The 24,821-nt window shown below is 38.7% G+C and overlaps 1 protein-coding gene across 5 annotated transcripts in view; it reads left to right on the top strand.

Annotated features, from left to right (window-relative positions):
* Positions 1-24,821, top strand: part of ppp1r13bb (protein phosphatase 1, regulatory subunit 13Bb) — a 112,529-nt gene that overhangs the window by 56,044 nt on the left and 31,664 nt on the right. For all 5 annotated transcript variants that reach the window (XM_069916516.1, XM_069916515.1, XM_069916517.1 and 2 more), the window contains 5 exons: positions 2,405-2,506; positions 14,564-14,738; positions 17,300-17,496; positions 19,007-19,171; positions 20,074-20,263. In XM_069916516.1, the coding sequence (XP_069772617.1) occupies positions 2,405-2,506; positions 14,564-14,738; positions 17,300-17,496; positions 19,007-19,171; positions 20,074-20,263 (829 nt within the window). The remainder of the gene's footprint in view (positions 1-2,404; positions 2,507-14,563; positions 14,739-17,299; positions 17,497-19,006; positions 19,172-20,073; positions 20,264-24,821) is intronic.

Here is a 24,821-nt window from a genome sequence, read left to right as displayed (position 1 = left end):
AAACCCACTCTACCTCTTCTGATCCAATTCCCTTCTTTCCAATGACTTAATGTTGTTGCTTACACCAACCCCTCTACCTATCTATCCTTGTGATTCACCTTTATCCTTGGATGTTCCGAATGATATCTATCATTTAGCCACGACTCAGTCATGGCCACAACATCATACCCTCCAATATGTGCAGTAAGATCATCCACTTTGTTTCTAATGCTGCATGCAGATGAGATCTCCCTTCTTCTTCTCAACGCCAGTGAGTACAGGCCTACAGCTATCAAACTCTCCTCATGTATTAATTATCTCATCTCTAGGATTATCCTCATTAACCTCCTCTGGACCCTCTCCAACACCTCCACATCCTTCCTTAGATAGATGCCCAAAACTGTTCACAATACTCCAAATGTGGTCAAACACTTTGTAAAGCACTAGTATTACGTCTTTGCCTTTTATATTCTAGTCCTCTCACAATGAATGCTAGCATTGCATTGCTTTCTTTTCTACCGATTCAACTTGCAAGTTAACCTTTAGGGAATCATGTTCTTGTACTGCTAAGTCCCTTTATTTTCTCCCTATTTAGAAAATAGTAGTCCACTTCTTTATTTCTTCTACCAAAGTGCATCACATCACTGATTATCAACACAGGCGCACCTCAAGGATATGTGTTTAGCTTATTGCTCAATTCATTATACACCCATGACTGTGTGGCCAGGCACAATTCCAATGCTATCTACACATTTACCACAGATGATACCACAGTTGTCAACAGAATCACTAACAGCAATGAGGAAGGAGATAGATCAGCTCGTTGAATGGTGTAACAAGAACAACCTTGCGCTCATTGTTAGCAAAACCAACGAGATGATTGTGGACTTCAGGAGAAGTCAGGGGAGCACAACCCAGTCCTTATTGAGGGCACAGCAGTGCAGAGGGTCAAGAACTTCATATTCCTGGGTGTCATCATCTCCAAGGATCTGTCCTGGAGCTTCCATGTCGATGCAATCACAAAGGCTCATTAATGACTATACTTTGTGAGTGTTTGAGGAGATTCAGTATGTCACTGAAGACTCTCAAACTTCTACAGGTGTACTGTGGAGAGCATTCTGGATGGTTGCATTATTGTCTGGTATGGAGGTACCAACTCTCAGGACAAGAAAAATCTCCAGTGGGTTGTTAACTTGGCCTGCGACATCACAGGCACCAGACTTCACTCCAGCGAGGACATCTACAAGAGGTGGTGTATTAAAAATGCAGCCTTTATCCTCAAAGACCCCCACCATCCAGGCCATACCTTCTTCACTGCTACCATCAGGGGAAAAAGGTACAGGAGGTTAAAGACAGGCACTCAGTGGCACAAGGACAGCTTCTCCTCCGCTACCATCAGATTCCTGAATAATCAATGACTTCTTTACTATGAACGTTTGCACTGATGCTGCCACAAATGACTGAATTTCATGACTTATTTATGACAATAAATTCTGATTCTCTTCCCTCTGCTGTATTCCTGCTGTCAATTCTTTGTCCATTCTCTCAAACTATCGAAGTCCATCTTCAGTCTCCTCATAATCAACACTACCTGCCCTTCCACCTATTTTTGTACCATCCGCAAACTTGGCCATAAAGCCATCAATTTCATCATTGTTTTATTTAACTTCATCAAGGTTTCCTGTATCTTTTACAGTTTTATGCTGAGAAATTCTCCTTTAATATCTTGTTCTAATAGGTGCTAGTTTCTATCTGCCATCGTGCATCATTAACTAGAAAAGTTAAATACACATTCTTGAATCCAACATTTGATGTACATGACAATCGTGCACACACTCCTGTGTAAGTTACTTTTCCATTGGTAGATGCAGTGATGCTGGTTGATCTTTTTCCCTCTGACCTTCTCCAAAAAGGTCTCCTGAGGCTAATTATGAAACCACTTCTTATCCTTCATTTGGGAACCGGCAACTGAGTACAGATAACTTAAAACTTGACTCAAAATTATCAAAATGGGTTGCTCTTTCATTGAGATGTGTAATGTCCACAAAAAAGAGGCCTTTAGATAAAATTAACAAACATCATCTTGGTTATGTTACTACTAATCTGAATAGCTTTTAATTAAAGTACAAATATATCTTTTTGAGAATGTTCTATCAGAGTACTCAGATGGATTATTAAATTTAGTCTTCTTGTATTAGCAAATAGGAAGCCAAAACAAATATCCTCTCTAATAGTAGAGGAGTTTAAACGTTTGGATTAAAATATTGGGTAATTGAGTAGCAAGAAGTCATAATACACAAGCAATTGATTTTATGATGATCTTGTATTACAAAATTGTTTAAAATCTCGATAACCAGCGTTGAACCACATTTGTCTTTCAATTACAGAATACATGCAAGAGCTAATTTTTTTTTAAACACCATAGGGTGGTAATCCTCGAGTAGAGATGACACTTTCAGAGCTGCAAGAAATGGCTTCAAGACAGCAACATCAGATTGAAGCCCAGCAACAGATGTTGGTCGCTAAGGTAGAAATTTAAAGATTTTTTATAAATCTAACTGATTGCATTTTAGAGAAACTATAGCCTCTTTCACACTTGTGTTCCACTAATTTGGCCATTCAATGTCCTGGGATAGGAATGGGGGTTTGGCTTTTTGCACTTGACCATTCCTAACTGGGACACTAAATCCTTTCACTCTTGCAAGGAGCCATCCCTAGGGCTAGGACTGTTCTACCTTCTACCAGTGATGTCATGATGCATCGAGTGACGGTGGACCTGCCCTAAATCCTAATCATTGTATTATGATCTTATATTTAACAAAATCATTCATGCCTAATTATAATTATGTACAGTGCAGTTTGAGCCCTTCATCCCCTGTTGTTGTGCTGACCTATATAAACCTTTATAAGGGACTGTGGAAAAGTGCTAGCAATAAATAGCAATAGCGGACAATTTTTAAACAGGGTGGGAAAGTTGATAGAGCTTTAGTGCACAATTTATACAGCGTAGGAAAGTTTGTCGTGCTTAATGCACAATTTGTATAGCGTAGGAAAGTTGGTAGCACTATCGTGTACAATTTATATAGCATGGGAAATAGTAATAATGGACCTGCCCTGTCAGAGAAAGGGTTGTATACATTCATGGAGAGGTTTATCTGCTACATGGCATTCTGGGAAGTCAGGTTCACCATCGGTTTTTCCCCATAGTCTATAATGCTACCAATTTTCCCCACGCTGTTTAAAAATTGTCCGCTTTCGCTATTTATTGTTCATTTCTTCTCCCTCCCGCTGCGACTGTCCCACAACAAAGTTTATACCTTCAATTTAATCTTTTCTTCCTTCACACAATCCCACAATGCAATTGGCCATTTCGCACGTACCTGATTGCAACGACGGCATCTACAGACGCTGGGGATTGTACTAGGAGTTGAAATGACATCATCTGCTGCCGGGGTTGAGCTGATTTTGCTTTCACACTTGACATTTTAAAGGCTGATTGGCAGTTAATTCTTGGGATCACTTGCAAGTGTTAAAGGGGCTTTTATGAATAGAAATAAGTTATCTAATGTATATTTGTGCATCTTTGTCTATTCTCCATGCAAATCAGTATGGAGCACTCTAGAAATGTCCAAGGAGGTTCAGTAGGGGTAACATTTGATGCTGAATGTCATGAACACATTGAATTTAACCTTTAAGGTCATATGAAGTTCAAAACATTTTTGATCAGCTTGCACTAACTTGCAATACTGTTTATTATACAAGTATTTATGAGCACTGACTTGCATTAGTCTTTACTATAATTGCGATAACATTTGATGCTGAATGTCATGACCATGTTGAATTTAACCTTCAAGGATTATGAAGTTCAAAAGTTCCAAAAAAGTTGAACTTGCACCAGGGACACCTCAATTAGTTACAATGCTGTGCATCAATGTATATTCAGAAAAAAACAAGTGGCCAAACCTCATTCAACATGGGCCTAAAAAAGTGAAGCAATGTTTGCAGAAGCTTTTCACAAGCCCGTAGAGTTAGACAAAGGAGAAAGCAAGAGACGGCAGAGGGACATCAGTCTCGCCTCACTGTGGATGCTTCCAGACATCCAAGGAACAGGCATCAGGAAACAGAACAGCAGTGATATGTCTGTCTCAGTCCTCCAGACAGGCAAGGGGCAAGCAGTAGGAAGAAGAACAGCCACACCAGGCCCACCTCAGTGCTCAGGCCTCCAGAGCAACAAAGAGCAGATAGCAGGAAATTGAGGAACAACACCAAGCCCACCTTACTGCTGTAGCTGCCAGCATTCCATGAGCAGACAACAATAGTCTGCTGAGGAAGAACAAGCAAGACTCCAAGCCATGCAAACAAAAGCCACCAGCTGAAGGGCAGCACCATTTTCTGTAACAAAGAATATAAATGTTGTTTAAAAAAATATATTTATCCAGAATTACCATGAATTCGAGGTGGTCACATGGAGTAACGATTTGTCCAGTGAAACCAGCCCTCTCCAGACAAAAGTTTTTTTTTAAAGTGATAGCAAAACAAAGCTTTGATTTACAATACTTAAAAAATTGTTAGTTAAACATTGGAAGATAAGCCTGCCACCGAAGAAGGAGAACCTCTCCATGATTAGTAAAGAAGAAGTAAAGAAAGCATCCGAAGCCTTGCCTTACCTGTGTTCAGGATCTAGGAGCTTGCCTAAGGAAGGCAGCCGAGCTGCAAGGCTGGTAGGCAAGCAGCCTCGTGGCATCATCACGCGGGGCAGGTCAATGTGCATGGGCAAGGAGTCGCATATGCGTGGAATACATTTCAAACAAGACATGGAAGAGTACAGGCGTCATCAGCAAGCCGCTGCAAGCATATTGGAAACAAATACAGAAGAAACAGCTGCAGAAACAAGCTCAATATCGAGTAAAGAAATGGATCAAGAGACAGAAGTTTTGTAAGAAACAAATAGATTCAGAAGAAAATTAAAGGTAAAAAGCAAAAACAAATGGTAGATATAAAGTACTTTGATGACCAGATGAGAATACTAATGGAAACATTGATGTCAGAAATTAAAGTTAATAGAAGCTGTGCACTGGAAACAGGTGTAAAAATTCAATGCTTGGAAAATGTAATGATTGATATGAAAAAAACAATTTGAAGAGGTAGAAGAAAGAATCAAAGGCGTGGAAATGGACATGACTGTTTTAAAGGAAAAAATGGAAGCTATGAATAAAGAGGTTACAAAGTCACAAGATTTATTGGCTCAGAAAATTGATGTTCTTGAAAATTTTAGCAGACGTAATAATATAAAATAGTGGGCCTGAAAGAAGGTGAGGAAGGCACAGATATAAAAGGATTCTTAAAACAATGGATCCTGCAAATTTTAGGAACAGAAGAACTTCAAGAAGAGAATTGGAGGATTGGGGTGGGGGGGGGGTTGGTATATAGGAAAATATGGGTTAACAAAATGAATACATTAAAATTTTATACTATTAATGGAATACACAACAAAATAAAAAGGAAAAAAATATTGACATTACTAAAAAAGAGAAAAATAGGATCTAGGATGTGTTTCTAGGATCTAGGATGTGTTTTGTACAAGAAACACAATTAACAGAGGCAGATCATCTTAAACTGAAGAGAGACTGGGTAGGTCATGTTAGCATCATCTTACAATTCAAGTCCTGGGATGTAGCTATCTTAATTAGTAAAAATGTGCCTATTAAAATATAAAAATAGTCACAGGTCCGGCTGGTAGATATGTTTTGATTGCATGCCAAATTTACTCAGAATCCTTGAACTTGTTTAATATAAATGCACTTAATAAGGATGATCAGAAATTTATGCAAGACTTTATTTTTTAAAGTTATCAAACACACATGGGCATATTTTATTAGGTGGAGATTTTAATTTTCGCTTTGACCTTTTATCTTCTTAGATAAAACCAGGAAAAATACCACAAAAAAATAAAGCAGCTAAATTCACATTAAGCTCATGCAGGATATGAAACTAATAAATATATGGAGAAAACAGCACCCAAAGGAAAGAGATTATTTATATTGTATTATTCTAACAGACATAAGACTTACTCTAGGATTGATATGTTTTGTACAAGGGAGAGTTCAAAAGCAAGACTTTTATTGGATTATTCACCCTTTGAAAATACAACGGTAGTACATAGAAGTGAACAATTGTATTCCATTAGAAAAAAAAGTACTTATAATTTAAGAGACCATTGCGCTCAATATGAACAAATTTGGGGCCCACATATATATAGTTTATTAGTAACCACCAATTTCAAACCTCCAACTCTTAATGAGACATGTTATACACATGGAAATAATGAACCATGCTTTTTCTTTGTTTTATTTCCCGGGCAATGCTTGGTATCCTGCGAGTAGTAAATAATTGTGTTGATGTGTGGCATTTCAATAAATAAATTGCATAAGATCATGAAAATATTCTTCCATCATCTAAAAATGCTTTTACAAAATTTACAACAAATTTTCCTCCAGTTTCCCTGATGACATTTCAGTTAAATTTTAACACTAGTATGATCATAAATTGGGGTCCACTATTTTCTGTATTTTCATTTCAATATTCTTTAGTGGGTTTTGGCTCAAACATTAACTATTCCAGTCTTATATTGGAGGCTAATTAATGTTTCTCTTTTATTTAAGAAGGACAACAAAATTATTGGAGAAAATTTGAAAGGATTACAGTTACACTATTGTATGCAGATCTGGTTGCAACACAAAAGAGATTAAATTTGAAAGGATAGGTTTTATTTACTGCCCTTCCGAGGCTGATTGGGGATAATTAGCATGGTTTGTTAGGCAGAAATCCTGCCTTACTCAGTTGATTTTTTTTGTATGTAAGGAGGCAACTAAGTAGATTGATGAAGGCATTGTCTTAATGAACTTTAGAAAGCAATTGATAAGATTTCACATGGGAAGGCAATGCAGAAGTTGAAGGGATGTGGAATTCAAGATGAGCCTATGACTTTGAGCCATAATTGGTTTTATTCTAGGAGGAAGAGGGTAATGGTGGATAGATGCTTTTCTGATTGAAAGTCTGTGATCAGTGATGTACCACAGGGATTGGTGCTGCGTCCCTTGTTGTTTGGGATCATATATTAATGACTTGCACATGAATGTGGAGGTATGATTGGTAAGTTCAGTAAGTATGATCAGTGGATTTCTCAAAATGTTGGTGGCATTGTGAATAGTGAGGAAGGTTATCTCTGGCTCCGTCATGGTATAGATAACGTAAAATTGCAGATGGAACTTAACCTGACAAGTGTGGACTGATTAGTGGATTTCTCAAAATGTTGGTGGCATTGTGAATAGTGAGGAAGGTTATCTCTGGCTCCGTCATGGTATAGATAACGTAAAATTGCAGATGGAACTTAACCTGACAAGTGTAGACTGATTAGTGGATTTCTCAAAATGTTGGTGGCATTGTGAATAGCGAGGAAGGTTATCTCTGGCTCCGTCATGGTATAGATAACGTAAAATTGCAGATGGAACTTAACCTGACAAGTGTGGACTGATTAGTGGATTTTTCAAAATGTTGGTGGCATTGTGAATAGTGAGGAAGGTTATCTCTGGCTCCGTCATGGTATAGATAACGTAAAATTGCAGATGGAACTTAACCTGACAAGTGTGGACTGATTAGTGGATTTCTCAAAATGTTGGTGGCATTGTGAATAGTGAGGAAGGTTATCTCTGGCTCCGTCATGGTATAGATAACGTAAAATTGCAGATGGAACTTAACCTGACAAGTGTGGACTGATTAGTGGATTTCTCAAAATGTTGGTGGCATTGTGAATAGCGAGGAAGGTTATCTCTGGCTCCGTCATGGTATAGATAACGTAAAATTGCAGATGGAACTTAACCTGACAAGTGTGGACTGATTAGTGGATTTCTCAAAATGTTGGTGGCATTGTGAATAGTGAGGAAGGTTATCTCTGGCTCCGTCGTGGTATAGATAACGTAAAATTGCAGATGGAACTTAACCTGACAAGTGTGGACTGATTAGTGGATTTCTCAAAATGTTGGTGGCATTGTGAATAGTGAGGAAGATTATCTCTGGCTCCGTCATGGTATAGATAACGTAAAATTGCAGATGGAACTTAACCTGACAAGTGTGGACTGATAGGAAATCAAATAGAGGCAGGACATATATAGGGACCTTGAGTTCATGTCCGTAGTTCCCTGAAAGTGGCAACACGTGTAGACAGGGTATTGATATGACATTCTTGCCCTTTTGTAGGTCAGGATATAGAATATAAAAGTGTGGACATTCTCTGGCAATTTAGCGTGATCCTGATATTACAGGAAAGACATGGAAGCAACAGAGAGGATGTAGAAGGGATTTACCAGGATGTTGCCTGGAATGGAGGTCTGTGGTTATAAGGAGAGATTTGATAGGTTGAGTTCCAGAACTAAGGGCACAGATTTGGGAAGAGAGAAGATTTAAAAGGGCACCTCCTTCACATTGTGGTGGTAATTTGGACTGAGCTGCCAGAAGAGGTGGTAAAGGCAGTTACAGTTACAACATTTGAAAGTTATTTGGACAGATATTGAAAGAGAAAAGCGATAGAGGGATATCTGTCTAATGCAGACAGATGGGATTAGTGTAAGTAGACATCACAGTCAATATGTATGAGGTTTTTTGTGGTGTACAATTCTAAGATCAATGAATTATATGAAACAATAATAAAATACAAAATCATGGTTGAAGTAAAAACACAAATTAGATCACAGTTACACTATTCTATGCAGATCTGGTTGCAACACAAAAGAGATTAAAACACAGCCGACTCTCATGTCACCCCCAGATGATCATCATACCTCTTCAATTGCTATCACACTTATTAGTATATCACCATAGTCACCCCAGTTTTAGTCTCTCAAATGTATTCTATCTCCTTTCTTCCACCCACCTTCCCACCCCAACTCTGCAGCTTAAGTTCAAATGTTTGTGTCTTTGACATCAGACTTTAGCTCATTTCCCCCCCCCCCCCCCACAGATGCAACTTAAATTGTTGAGTATTTCCAGTATTTTTTTAAATTTAGATACATAGCACAGTAACAGACCCTTCGGGTCCACAAACCAATGCTGCCCAAATACCCCCATTATCCTACAACTCCCATAAATTTTTTAATATTTTATTAAAAAATTTTAAAACACAATACATTTAATTAATAATGAATTATGCATATAGGGCAATACATGTGGTATATAAACAATCCATCCCTCCCTCCCCTCCACCCACCTCCCTCCCAAACACCCCAAAGAAAGAATGAATATATAAATTCTGATCAACCACCATGGAACTGAAGACCACCTTCAGGGTGAGCTATTGAAAGTTTAAATTTTCAAACCAACTTGTTGTAAATATGGGCTCCATATTTTCAAAAAAGAGTGATATTTATCACATAAATTGTTTTTTTTTTCAAGAGGAATAAAAGATCTCATTTCAGTGTGCCACCTTTGCATCCCCAAGTCTATATCAGACTTCCAAGTTATAGCTGCACACTTCCTTGAAACAGCTAAAGCCATGGCCGATCATAAAATTTTTAACTAAATATTTTAATGTTTCTTAATAAAAATAACATTGGGTCTAATGGAAGCTTAACCTTAACACTTTCTCTAAAAATAGTCTAATTTATATCCAAAATGATTTAACTGTAATACTGTAAGTTGAATGAAAAAAGGAAACTCTCATATGTTTTGAAAATTTTCTGTAGAGGGATTCTGCAGAGGAGATTCACCAGGATGTTATCAGGATTTTAGTTATAGGAGAGATTGGATGGGCTTGTTTCTTGTGAAATGAAGGAGGCTGAAGGGTGACCCTGATTGAGGTTTGTAAAATTGAGGCATAGGTAGATAGAAAGATTTTTTTTCTCTCTCTCTCTATTGGTAGGGGCAACAAAAACAAGAGTGTATGGGTTTTAAGATGAGACAAAGATTCTGAATGGGATTTGAGGGGTTTGGCTTTCTTTACACAGTTGTTGAAATCTAGACCTCCAAGAGGAGTTGGATACAATCCAAATCTTTAAGGCCCATGTAGACAGGCATTTAAATAGGTGAAACATTATTTGAAATTGATGCATTGTGTACAAGAAAATACTGAATTATTGAAAATTATAATAGATAAAAACTGAACCCTTGACAGCAGATAGAATTCTGTTTCATAATCATTTTAATAATTACTAAAGCAATATTTAATGTTGTTATAGAACATGGAACATTCCAGCATAGTACAGACCCTCCATGATGTTGGCTGACCTATGGAAACCTACTGCACAACAATCTAATTTTTACCTACCTCACACCCATCACCCTCATTTTTTTTTCCAAGTAATTCTTTTTGTTTAAGGAAGTTGATAGTTTTTGGTATGCTGTGTAGAAATTCTTATCTTCCAAACACAAATTTCCATAGATGATTTGTCTGTTTACTGTGGGAAAACTGATGAATCTAGGAGGAGGCTGTTTCTAAATCAGCTTGGATACTTCAGAGGGACTGCTGGTGGACTGAAGGAAAAATTATTATGACTGTCCAGGGCCATTTGAAAATAAAACTTGTATTAAAATATCACCTGTAGTAATATGTGAATAGAAAAGGAAATGGATGTAGGCAAAATTTAAATGAAACTTTTTGTTGCAAGGTGATTCTTGTTCAAGTTGCTATTTACAGCAGGATCCATTGAAGTTAAATGTTCATCTCCCTTTCAAGATTAACTAAATGAAAGATTGTTCAATGCTGTTTCTGCTGGAAAACAATAATTATGTAATTGTTACTACCTTGAAGGCCATCTCTGAAGCAAAGTAGCAATTCTGGAGGAAGCTAGAGACAGATAGATACACGCCAACTATGGCAGGGAGTGCAGGCCATTACAGCCTACAAAGTGAGAGACTGTGATGCTTCACTACCTGATGAGATGAACACCTTTGCCCGCTTTGAGAAGGATAACCAAACAGTGCCTACTAGAATCCCTGAAAAGGCAGAGGACCCTGTGATAGCTGTCTCTGAGGGTGACGCCAGAACAAAATTCAAGAGGGTGAACCCTTATAAGGCGTCAGGCCCTGACAGCATACACTCCAACCAACGGATATTTTCAACCTCTCATTGTGGCACTCAGAGATTCCCTCCCACCTGCTTCAAAAGGGCATGAATCATCCCGGTACCAAGAAGAGTAGTGTGAGCTGCCTCAACGACTATTGCCCAGTAACACTAACTCCTACTGTGATTAAATGCTTTGAGGATTTGGTCATGGCCAGAATTAACATGTACCTAAGCAAAGATCTGGACCCACTGCAATTTGCCTATCGTCACAAGGGCTCCACAGCAGATACAATAAGGCTGGCTCTCCACTCAGCTCTGGATCATCTTGAAAACAGTAATTCATTTATACAGCTGCTCTTTATTGACTGCAGCTCAGCCTTCAATGCCATTATTCCCCCAGAGCTGGTCAAGAAGCTACAAACTCTAGGCCTCTGTACTCCCCTCTCCAACTGGATCCATTACTTTTTCATTGGAAGACCTCAGACAGCACAAATTGGAAATGTCTCCTCCTCACTGATTATCAACACTGGCACGTCCCAAGGATATGTGTTTAGCCCACAGCTCTACTCATTATACACCCATGACTATGTGGCCAGGCACAATTCCAATGCCATCTACAAGTTTGCCAATAACACCACAGTTGTCAGCAGAATCACAAACGGCAATGTGGAAGTATACAGGAGGGAGATAGATCAGCTCGTTGAATCGTGTACGACAACAGCCTTGCGCTCAATGTCAGCAAAACCACGGAGATAATTGTGGACTTCAGGAGAAGTCAGAAGAACACGATCCAGTCCTCAGCGAGGGCTCAGATTTGGAGAGTGTCAAGAACTTCAAATTCCTGGGTGTCTACATCTCCAAGGAGCTGTCCTGTCATTGATGCAATCATAAAGAAGGTTCACCAGCGGTTATACTTTGTGAGGTGTCTGAGGAGATTCGCTTTGTCACCAAAGACTCTAATAAACTTCTACAAGTGTCTCATGGAGAGCATTCTGGCTGGTTGCATCACTGCCTGATATAGAAGCACCAACTCTCAGGACAAGAATAAACTCCAGAGGGTTGTTAACTCGGCCTGCGACATCACAGACATCAGACTTCTCTCCATTGAGGATGTGAGGCAGCATCTTAAAAAAGCAGCCTCTCTCCTCAAAGACCCCCCCCCCCCCCACTACCCAGGCCATGCCCTCTTCACTCTGCTACTGTCAAGGAAAAGGTACAGGAGCCTAAAGATGAACACTCAGTGGCACAAAGACAGCTTCTTCCCTGCTGCCATAGGATTCCTGAATAATCAATGAACCATTGATCCTGCCTGACTTTTTGTGCAGTATTATTTTTACTTTTTTATAGTCATGTCATAAGATAATATGAACATTTGCCCTGTGATACTGCTGCAAAACACCAAATTTCATGACTTGTTCATGACAATAAATACTGATTCTGTTTCTCTTACTGAAATTCAAAAATTTAACTGTGACATGTATACTAATCATTTGATCTGTTCTGGTTTATTTGACCAAAAAACAGTGTTTTTAAACAATAATGGCCCAAGCCATAGTTAGATAACAGGTACTCAATGATTATAGATGAAAGAAATGGGTTTTATTTCTAACTTTGGTAATTATATTTCGGAGGTAGTGGAGTTTAGTGTGATTTGCCTCAATGTTCTATGGAAGATGGAAGAAAGATTCAGCTTCTTGGCTTAGGCTAGTGAAAGAAGATACAATAAAGCCCCTAGTATCTGGTACCTATGGGGAATGGTAGTTGCCAGATAAATTTATTTTCCAGTTGCTTGAGACAATGCTTAACCAATACATCTACATTTAAACAGTTTAAAAAAACAAAAATACTATATTGTACTTGGACTGAACAACCTTCACTTGCATGAATATAGTAGAATACCCATTTTCTTGTACCTATAAGGTCTGCGTATGTCAGATATGCAAATTTTCCGATTGACTAAGATCTACTAATACACCTGCATAAGAATACACCGTTTATAAGATAGTGTAAAGTAATTTGAAAAAAGTAATTATTGTAGACTTTTAATTATGTAAAATTCACTTTAATCAGGTGATTCAGTAACTTACAAAATTTAAATTCTGACCCCGGTGGCTTATCACCCTAATGTTTGTTTATTTATTTTCCTTTTTGTTTTTGCTGGTTGCTTGAAGGTGCCGGTTCTCTTGAATCCCAGATACCTCTTTAAGGTTTAGATATTCAACTGACAAATTCCTTACCCTTTCTCCCCCACCCAACCTCTCTCTCCTTCTCCTTTTACTCCCTCCCTCCCACACAGCAAATTTCAATATCCAGGCTGATCTATGATTTATAGGGGAAAGGAGAACATTAGAAAAACAAATATTTTGGTGATCAGAAGAATGTAAAAGTCTAAGGAATAGCTATCGGTTTTTGCCAATAAAAAGGGTGGCAGTCAATGCTTACGGTGATTCTTTGTTTATCTTATAGCAAACAAAAGTTGAAATATATCATGTACTAGATTAAAAATTATTTTATTGTCATGTAATAAAACATAATATTACACAGAATTCCATTTAGTCTGCTGTAAGGCAAACATTCGCCATCAGCAGAAATTACCCAGCACTCCTTTCAAGTATGAGAGAAAGAGAAGCAAAAGAGAGTCTCTTCAGAGTCACTGAGTGTCCATGGATTCACCTCCAGCGCTCCTGCAGCCACACAGACTTCAGTCCAAACCATCAGCAACCTGTGCTCCAGAACCAAACCTCTAACACGATCAGGAAGCCTTCAACACCCTGTCGCATCCTGGTTCTGATACCTGGTACCCCTTCAACCAGTCTCGAGCAGTCTGCAGCCTAGTGTGTCCTGTATGGATCCCTCACCTCGTCGCCAACAGCTTGCCACCTGTGTGTTCTTTAGCCACAGAGCCCCTCACTGGTTTGCCACCATGGTCAGTATTTTGTGGGGTCATCTCCTCTGCTTCTCCTCAAACAGGGGATGGTCTTCCTGTTTTCTGGTGCCCTGCACCAATCCTCTGCTTGCTAACCCTCTCGAGGCTATTGCTGAATGCAGGCACCACCATCTTGGCCCCAGACCCTGTGTTGTTAAGATTTTAAAATCGAACACAATTGGCTCCTTTAATAGGCCATTTAAAGCCTGTCCGGACTTGGCAGTAGAACCCTGCGAAGGGGCATTGTGTTACCCCTCCTCACTGATCTGCCTCAGCGACACTTCCATTGCAGCAGCTCTTGCAGTGTCGCTTTTTATTAATGTCTTATTATGTGACAATTAAAGGAACATTTGAACCTTTAATAAATATGTCACAAGATATAGTGTCTTCTTTTGGGAGAAATATAATGTGTGTTATGGTTTAGATAATAATTTGTAATACAGGTATGTCCAAAGAAAACTAGTAAATTGGATTTTTGGTTATTGAAAGATTGAACTTTAAAATTTCATGTGGGACTTAAGTTCTCAGGTGTAACATTAATAAATGCAATGTGATGCTTGTAAACAATATTTATTAATTATCGTGTTTATCCTCCTCAAAAGGAGCAGCGTTTACGTTATCTGAAACAACAAGAAAGACGCCAACAGCAGTCCATTTCAGAAAGTGACAAATTGCAAAAACTTAAAGAACGAATGGAGAGCCAGGAAGCAAAGCTGAAGAAGATACGAGCTATGCGAGGACAAGTGGACTACAGTAAAATTATAAATGGCAATCTTTGTGAGTATTCAAATTTTCAATTAAGATTTTTTTCCCATGAATTAATTAAGATGTAATAGTAAAAAGTGCTAATTTGAAGAGTTCATGTTTTTGCTTTGACCAGAGTCCTATCCTGTTGGTGCCATGAACATCTACAGTGCCCTCCAGAATGTTTAGGACAAAGACACTTTTTATGTCCTTTATGTGCCCCAGTGCTCCTTAGTTTAAGTTTGTAATCAAACAATTCACATGTGATTAAAGTGCACATTCCAGATTTTATGTGAGGTTATTTGTAAACATTTTCATTTGACCATGTAGAAATTAGAGCACTTTTTATATACAAGTCCCCTCATTTCAAGGCACCATAATGTTTGGGACATTTGGCTTCACAGGTGTTTTGATTACTAAGTATGTTTAATTGTTTCATTGGTGCAGGTATAAGAGAGCTAGACTTGCTTCTTAAGCTTTTGATCACCTTGGGAGTCTGTAATTGCCATTTTTTAAACATGAAGACCAGAGTTGTGCCAAGGAAAGTCAAAGAAGTCATTATGAAACTGAAAAACAAGAATAAAACAGTTAGAAATATTGCCCAAACTTTACCAAAATCAACAGTTTGGAACATCATTAAGAAGAAAGAGGATACTGGTGAGTTCAGTAATCACAAAGGGACTGGAATTCCAACGAAGATCTCCACTGCTGATGACAGAAGAATTCTCATCATAATGAAGAAAAATCCCCAAACCCATGATAAGAACCACTTTTCAGGAGGCAGGTGTGAATGTGTCAATGACCACTGCAGAAGCCTAATAGTCTGAATATGCCCAAGGCTTGGCCACTGTCTCTTACTATTTTATTCTTGTTTTTCAGCCTCCCAGTGGCTTCTTTGACTTTCATTTGCACAACTCGGGTCCTCATGCTAAAAAAAAGCAACTACAGACTCCCAAGGTGATCAAAAGCTTAGAAGCAAGCCTAGCTCTCTTATACCTGCACCAATGAAGAAATTAAACATACATAGTAATCAAAACACCTGTGAAGCCAAATGTCCCAAACATTATGGTGCCCTGAAATGAGGGGACTAGGTACAAAAAGTGCTCTAATTTCTACATGGTCAAACCAAAATGTATACAAATAACCTCACATTAAATCTGGAATGTGCACTTTAATCACATGTGAATTGTTTGATTACAAACTTAAACTGTGGAGCACTGGGGCACATAAAGGACAGAAAAGTATCTTTGTCCTAAACATTATGGAGGGCACTATATATCAGCTTTCCATCTAATTATGTTCCCTCCTTTTAATAATCAATGTTTTAATTTTTGAACATCTCATTTTAAATATTAATTGTGATTTTTGCTTTTACACTTAAACAAATGGTGGTGGACCTCATCTGTGCCTCACGTTCACCTTTTCTAGGTTGCCTACAATCACACTCACTTCTTATGGTCACGAAGCTCCCAGTGTAAACGTCCTCGCTGCAATCATTTCACAAAGTGGAGTGGTCCTCTAGCAGTAAAGAGGATGGTCAGTGGTAGAAAGTCTGATTTGAGACATTTAGAAAATCTTTTAAAGTATTAGCTTTATTTTTTTTTAAATGTTATTGCCCCATTCAACTTGTGGAAGTTCTTTTTTTAAAATATGGCTTTTTTTTTTAATGTTGGTGACGTTGAAACGATTGGGTTGCTCTGAGTAGGTTGGCTATGGCTAGTGTAAAATTGTGGAGCTGGAAAATCCTGGGTGGAAGAATCAAGCAAGTCATGCATATTCGTCTTTGAAGTTGGCAGGGTTATTGAAATGCAGCAGTAAAAATATTTGTTGCATATTTGATTGGTAAATATGAACTAAATACAAAATGCAAGTGTGTCATTCTAAAACTTTGGTTTCCCTGGACTGAAATGTTCTCTATACTTCTGGGTAGGGTTGTAAGGATTTGGGGAAGGCACAAGATGACTGTAAAGTGAATTGAATAACTAAGGTTACTATACAAGAGAAGGTTAAGGGCTACAACCATTTTTTTTAAAAATGTGTTTAGGGAGTTTTGTTGGAGCAAGTGGAAAAAAAAATTTCCTCTGACAATATCAGGTCAGATTTTAAATATCAAAATGACCAGAAAAGAGATGAGAATTTGTTTCATGCAGTTGGTTAAGTTCTGCAAAACAATGCATGGAAAGTTATTTGGAGTAGATTACATTGAACCTTTCCAAAAAAAAAATTACATGAAGAAAATTAACTTGCATTATTATGGGAAATAGTTTAAATGTTGATCCATATTAAACAGCTTTCAGAGAACCAGTGCAAACACATTGGCCCAAATGATGACCACCTTCTACTGTCAGAATCTTTAGCCCCTTTTACATTGGCAAACTGCTAAATTGGCAGGTGAATGAACCGTTTTGAAATACCGGTTGGTCCATTCACACTGGACTATAGCTAATCTAGTAAAACTTGGTACGCAAGGATGAATAAAAACAAAACCAGAATCTCATTTGTTTCCCCTCTGCATTGTATTGATGTTTGATACTTTACCTACTAATAATTGCAATATATGTGGGTCTCGGGTTTCTTTTTGCTTTTTTTTCTAGCAACTGAAATTGAGCACATTAACACTATGTTTCATGAGAAGCAGCGGGAGTTACAATCAGCAGTGTTGAAAGTTGATCAGCTAACCCAGCAACTCGATGACCTGAGGAAAGGGAAAACAAATGGATTGCATCCTTATAATGGACAAGTACCAGGTCCTGCTGCACTTGAATTAAAAAAACTATATCAGGAGCTGCAGGTGAAGTACCTAAGGCTTTATAATGCTATATTTTCAGACCAAGCAAACACTTGGTCCATCTTCATGAGTCATGAACCTTGATGGAAAATTAAAGATACTCTGTAGATCAGGCAGCGTTGGTGGATGGAGAAACCTAGAACTGAACAGGCCTTTTGGTCCACAATGTCATGCCAGCCCATATAAACCTACTCCACAATCAATCTAACCCTTCCCTCCCTTGCGGTCCATACTACCCCCACCCCCCTCCGCTGTTTGTCTTAGATCCATACCTATTTAAGTCTCTTAAATGTCCCTATTATATCAGCCTTGACCACTACCCCTGGCAGTGCATTCTAGGGACCCACCACTGTTTTTTGTAAAAAAAAAAACTATCTCTGACATCTCCGTGTAAACTTTATTCTGCTTGCCTGAAACAGATGTACTCTGGTTTGGCCATTGTTGCCCTAGGCAAAAGGTGGTGACAAAAAGGAATCTACGCCGCTCACAATTTTATATAAAACGTTTCACGTCATTGGTCCGCATTATTAAGGAGTTATTGATCTGCAATATTAACTCTGTTTCCCTCTTCATGAGCTGATTATTCCAACACTTTATATTGGCATTTGCATTTCTTTGTATTTCAATCCACTAATTTGACCAGCATTTGACCAGTTTGACTTGAAGTAAGATGGATGTTTTCAATTGACCAAGAAACTTATTTAAAGGAGGTTTTTAAAAATTTCTTAATACAGTGGTCCCCTCTTATCCTTAGTTTCACTTTCTGCAATTTCAGTTACCTGAGGTCCGAAACGGATTTGCCCAGCTCTCTGCACACAGCCCCATGTCGGTCCCCACACTGATCCCTACTTACAAATAAAAAGTTGACAGGTACACTACAGTATCCCATAAAGCTTTGCTAAGAATATAATATGGTGTTTGCACAATGTCCACATTGCATAACACCCAATTTCACAGAACGTATTGTGAATGTTAAGTGGCGTATACCCGGTATAGGGTACCATCCACGGTTTCAGGCATCTGCTGGGGGGTCTTGGATTCCACCGCAGATAAAGGGAGACTACTGTATATGAAAGAACAATACTGAAACGCTCAGGACTGGATGTGTATCAATTAACTCCATTTTCCAGATATCTGAGAAGCATTTTAAAAAAAATTATAAAATGTGTTACATGGTAGTTAAGAAGCCAGGCAAAAGAAATCAAATAACAGCTGATTCACTAAAGCCAGCCAATTTTAAAAAAAACAAGTTTTTTTTTTTTAAAAAATCAACCTGACATCCAGCCTTTCCAATCTGGCACCCACCCATGTTTGGGGTTGATGCTGACGACACAAAAGTATTGTTGCTGGGTGCGAGCACTGTTAGCTCATGTCCTGCATAACAGAAAAGCAGTTACAAAAGGTTACTCCGTTTTCTTTGTGCAACTAAAAAAAAACTTGAGCTGAAGTAAAAACGTTAAAAGATTATGAAGCCAAACATTTTAATATTTTGTGAATTCACTGACCTCTCTAGATTCGTAATAAACTTAATCAAGAACAAAGTACTAAACTTCAGTATCAAAAGGAGCTGCTTAACAAACGTAACATGGAAGTGACTATGATGGACAAAAGAATTAATGAACTTCGTGAACGCTTGTGGAAGAAGAAAGCTGATGCACGTCAAAAGGAAAACATCCCTGTATGACCCTGGTTTTTATTTTTTGCTTTGTGGCATTCTGAGCAGTGAAATTTTTCTCTTGCATGAAATGTACAGTATGCAATGATGAAAGTAGTTCATTTTTGAAATGTGCATGTGATTAATGACTTTATTATCCTTGGTAGCAGTTTTTCTTTTGTTAAAGTTTTTCTTAATGCTCATTTTTAAGCAGGCAAAGGTTTAAATAATTTTACTCCTTGCCTAGGCAAATGATAATACCATGACAATTTGTTTTGTGTAACACTGCAGGAATATTCACAATGGAGCTAGTGTTCTGTGCTGAAATGATTTACATTTAACCAATAGATATATCAGTCCATCCAAAGTTACTTTGACTCATTGTGTGAATAGGAAAAGTTGTAAACAACCACAAAGTAGCTTGTTTTGGCACAATTAGTGTTCAGTTAAATTGCTCAAAAGTTTAACCATCCAAAGTAGCACTGAGACAGCTACATAAATATGTGCTTTCTTTTTTTTTAAAAAAAACTTGCAATCAATAACTTTTAGTGAAGGTGTGGACAGGCAATTCTCATTTTAGTAGCATAGGCCACACTGCTACTTCCTTGCAGCAGTTGCCATTCTTGCCTTGCAACTTCCAGCCTTCACAGTAACAGAAATTACCCTTGGCATAAGAATGCCAAGGGTATTTGGTTTAAGCCTAATTAATTTTTATTCATTTCCATTTCTACTAAATGTCAAATGTTCTGCTTTTCCTGGACCTTTCTTCCACCCCCACCCCCACAGCTAGCAGAGTAAGAAAAATGAGCAGTTATTCTAATTATTGTAATCATTAAAATTGTCAATGAAAGACCTATAATATTGCAAAATTATTGTAGTAGAGCAGTTAACTTTGATATCTAACAAGTTTGCTTTTCCTCCATCAGCTGAGTCAGGTTAATGGCACACAGTCATCCCAGGCCCATTCTAACACCTCTGGCCGTGTAGCTGCTGTGGGACCCTACATCCAAATATCATCTGGAACTAGACCAGAAGTTAATCAGCCATCACCTGTAGAGATGTTGAAACCTCAGACTCTGACTGTAACCAGCAATTCTATAACTAAAGGAAAATCTGGTAAGCTATGAGATAACTATTAAAAACTAATTGTAGTTTTATGGAGGAAATAACATTGAAGTATTAGGGAGAGACTTGATTCACTTTTCAGATTGATGCATTAAATCAAGAACAATTTAGAATTGAATGTTGTCTTTTTAATGTCATTATTTGTTTCCAGTACAAAATAATGTTGATTTACTATCAATAGAAAAAAGTAGTGGCATTTATGCCAAATAAATACTCATCTCAGTCCCTTCTCACTCCCTAATATTTATGGAATTCATTGTTAGAACGTTTTGTAGATTAGAATCATATGCCAAGATTTCTGAATTCTATTTTTGGACAGTAACTAATGTGAATTTAATTCTATTGCTGTTCTTTTTATATTTTTATCAAACAAGGCTGAACTCTCATAAAATAATTGCTATTAGATAAATGGTCATACACCATAAGGCAAATAGCTCATTGTAACAGTCGTGTTGCGGGCCAAGTGGGTGCACAGCGCTGTATCATGAATCATCACTGGCGCGGTTCTTCGTCAGGCGCATGGAGCCGTAGGCCAGACCGCTGGGTACTCAACCGGTTAATGGATCACATGCACTTGGTGCTGCGTGCTGAGTAACAGCACGTTGGTTTGTTGTGCCTCCTGCTAGAAGGCATAGGCCCCCCCACTGTGCTTAATTTAAACCTGCCAGCTTCGCGGATCGGCGGCAAACCCATAGTGATATCACCACCCCGTCCAGTGGAACCTGGGATGCAAGGGATATAAAAGAAGCCTGTAAAGCCCAAATAAAACAGTCTTGTGTTGACGAATCCAGTGTATGTGTATTGCTTTAGTAGCTTTACTGAAGTAGTTGCTACTTCATTGTTAAATTTATCGTAGCTGCCCTTGTGGTCAGCTGGTTGGCTCTAAGACATACTATTGCAGAAAATCACCTTAACCATGCTCAAATTCTCTACCTTATCCACCATCAGCTTGTCCTGCTTATCCTGATATGTATTTTGTTTTTAAAAAGAACATTCAAAATTATCTGCAATGCCTAGTCAGCACTCGTTGATTAATCTACAACTTGATATGAAGAAGCTAATAGACAAGTCTGTCATTTATTTTGGAATCTTTATTCTAAATCTTTAACTGGATTGCATTCAGCTACTTTGCCAGAGCCTTTTCATATAAATTTTAAAGATGTGGTTATTAAGTTCAAAAATGTTCATAAGAAATAAACTTTATGGAAGAAATATTTAACTACTGTTATTTATTGACTATTTTTACCCAGTATGATTTAAAATGAACTAATTTGTTTTAACACAAAAGAAGGAGAAATTTACATCCTGGAGGACTCTAGTTTAGGTGATCAATACTAATGAGGACAGCTTCAAAAATAAAACAACCAAAATTCAAGATTTCATTTATTGTCATGTTGATAAAATACACAAAAATTATTTTACCCTAAAGGCATAAAGAGGTGCTACTAGTCCAGTGCTACTATTAAGACAAGAAAGAGAGAAAAGAGAGTCCCTTCAGAGATACTGAGTGTCTGTCAATCCTGCTGTCTCCTACGCTCATGTAACCTTTATAGGTGTAATACACAATGTGCAGAGAAACTCAGCAGGTCACGCAGCATCTGTACGAAGTAAAAGGCAGTTGATATTTTGCGTCTGAGCCCTTTGTTTATTGCACTAGACTACAGTATCTGCAGATTTTCATGTTTGACTGTCATGCTGTGCAGCTTTTAAGTTTGGTCCAGTGATGAGCCCAAGTCACCCTTGGAGCCTGGTTCCAAACCATCAAAGCAATTGGGAAGCTGTCAGTGCCTGAGACCCTTGGAGAGCCCTACTCACCATCGACATCCTCCTATATCCTGGTCCTAATTCCTGGTTTCCAGAAGCTGGTCATCCGCGGCCTATGCCCGCTGAGAGGACTTTGGGCGCTGAACTCCACACTGGAACCTAGTCTGCCGCTGTGATTTCCTATCCTGTAGGCTTCTCTCCCAGCTACTTTCTTGGAAAGAGGATGTCTCCCACTCTGATACCCTGTGCCAGTGCACTGCTTCCTTGCAGCCCATATCCTTAGTCAGGATGACAAACATATACACCACCATCTTAAGCACAGTACTCTTTTAATCTTCAATGTAAAACCCACAGTCATCCCCATTCCTCAGCATTTTAGAACTACAGAGGGTCATTGATGGCACGGCTAGGAAGTAGGACCTCTGAGGAGTGGTGAAAGACCATGCCTCCACTCATCAGCTCACAGACAATGTGAAGGAAAATCCTAAGGCTTTCTATAGGTATACCAAGAGCAAAAGGATAGTAAGGGGGAAAAAAATGGTCCCATTGAAAATCAGAGTGGTCAGCTTTGTATGGAGCCAGAAGAGATGGGGAGATCTTGAATGGTTTTTTTTTCATCAGTATTCACTCAGGAAATGGGCACAAGGGTCATGGGAAGTAAGTAAAACAAGCAGTGAGGTCATGGAACCTATATAGATTAAAGAGCAGGAAGTGCTTGCTGTCTTATAGCAAATAAAAGGGGGAGGGGAATAAATCCTGAGGACCTGACAAGATATTTCATCAAACCTTAAGGGAGGCTAGAGTAGAAATTGCATGGGCTCTGGCAGAAATATTTAAAATGTCCTTAGCCACGTTTGTGGTGGCTGAGGATTTTAGGGTAGCTCACGATGTTCTGTTGTTCAAAAAAGGCTCCGAAAGTAACCCTGGAAATTGTAGGTTGGTGAGCCTGTCATCAGTGGTAGGTAAAGATTCAAAGTTGTTCTGTGAGATCAAATGTATAAATCAGGGACTGATTTGGGATAATCAACGTGGCTTTGATCATGGTAGGTCATGTTTAACCAATCTTGTAGAGTTTTTTGAGGAGGTTACCAGAAAAGTTGATGAAGGAAAAGCTGTGGATGTTGTCTACAAAGCCTTTGACAAGGTCCCACATGAAAGGTTAGTCTGGAACATTCAAGTGCTTAGTATTCATGGAGAAGTAATGAACAGGATTCGATGATGATGACAGAGAGTAGTGAAGGAAGATTGATTGCTTCCAGATTGTAGGCCTGTGCCTCAGGGATCAGAACTGAGATCATTGTTGTTTGTCATCTATATCAATGATATGGGTGATAATGTGGTAAATTAGATCAAGCAAGTTTGAAAATGACACTAAGATTGGACAGCGAAGAAGGTTTTCAAAGCTTGCAGAGGGATCTGGGCCAGATGGAAAAACGGGATGAAAAATGGCAGATGAAATTTAATGCGGACAAGAGTGAGGTGTTGCATTTTGGAAGGACAAATCAAAAAAGGACATGCACGGTAAATGGAAGGGCACTGAGGCGTGCGGTAGAACAGAGGGATCTGGGAATACAGGTGCATAATTCCCTGAAGGTGGTGTCACAAGTGGATAGGGCTGTAAAGAGAGCTTTTGGCATATTGGCCTTCATAAATTAAAGTATTGAGTACAGGAGTTGGGATGTTACGTTAAAGTCGTATAAGACATTGGTGAGGTAAAATTTAGAGTATTGTGTGCAGTTTTGGTCACCTAACTACAGGAAAGATATCAATAAGATAGAAAGAGTGGACAGAGGATTTACTGGGATTTTGTCCATACTTGAGGAACCAAGTTACAGGGAAAGGTTAAACGGATTAGGACTTTATTCCCTGAACCATGGAAGAATGAGGGGAGGTATTTAAAAAAATTATGAGGGAAGATAGACAGAATAAATATAGATCGGCTTTTTCCACTGAAGATGGGTGAGATACAAACCAGAGGGCATGGGTTAAGAGTGAAAGCAGAAAAGTTTAGGGGGAACATGAGTCAGAACGTCTTCACACAGAGAGTGGTGGGAGTGTGGAACGAGCTTCCAGCTGAAGTCGTGAATGTGGATCAGTTTTAAAATTTGAGAAGAATTTGGACAGGTACATGGTGGGAGAAGCATGGAGGTCTCTGGACTGGGTGCAGGTCAGTGTGACTAGGCAAAAAAAAATGGTTCCACACAGACTAGAGGGGCCGAGGTGGCCTGATTCTGTGCTGTCATGATTCTATGGTTTTTTTTCCGTGCCTTCACTAGCAGCAAATCTGCCATTTCTGAAGTAACAACAGTACTACCATCAGAACTGAAGTCTTCAATTTATGGACTTTAGCAAGGCCTTTAACAAGGTACTACATGGTGCATATTAGACCCTGAATTTTCCCCCATTTAACTCGACCACCCTTCAAACCCTACACTTGCTCCTTTCCTGCTGGAATTCCATTCCAAGCCTTTTAAATCTATACAAATCAAGATCATGAATAGCTCAACTTGCCACTTGGGTTTGCTGCTCCATACACTCCAAGCATTGGGATCATGGCTGATCAAATTTTAATGCTTAGTTTTGAAAATTCTTATCTCCATCATTGCATTGCTTTAAGGCCTTGCCCATTATCCGGCAATATAAATATTCTTCCCCTTCCACCTCAACTCACAGAACACTCTATTTCATCTCTTGCTGCCTTTTCCCTCTGGCCTCCAATTTGCTCCATTGTTAATGCCACTTTACCATGGATTTGTCTGCCTGAGTTTTATTCTCTGGTTTTACC

The sequence above is a fragment of the Narcine bancroftii genome, chromosome 2 (assembly GCF_036971445.1).
Source record: "Narcine bancroftii isolate sNarBan1 chromosome 2, sNarBan1.hap1, whole genome shotgun sequence".
Classification (NCBI taxonomy): Eukaryota; Metazoa; Chordata; class Chondrichthyes; order Torpediniformes; family Narcinidae; genus Narcine; species Narcine bancroftii.
This window is presented reverse-complemented; position numbering and strand designations above follow the sequence as displayed.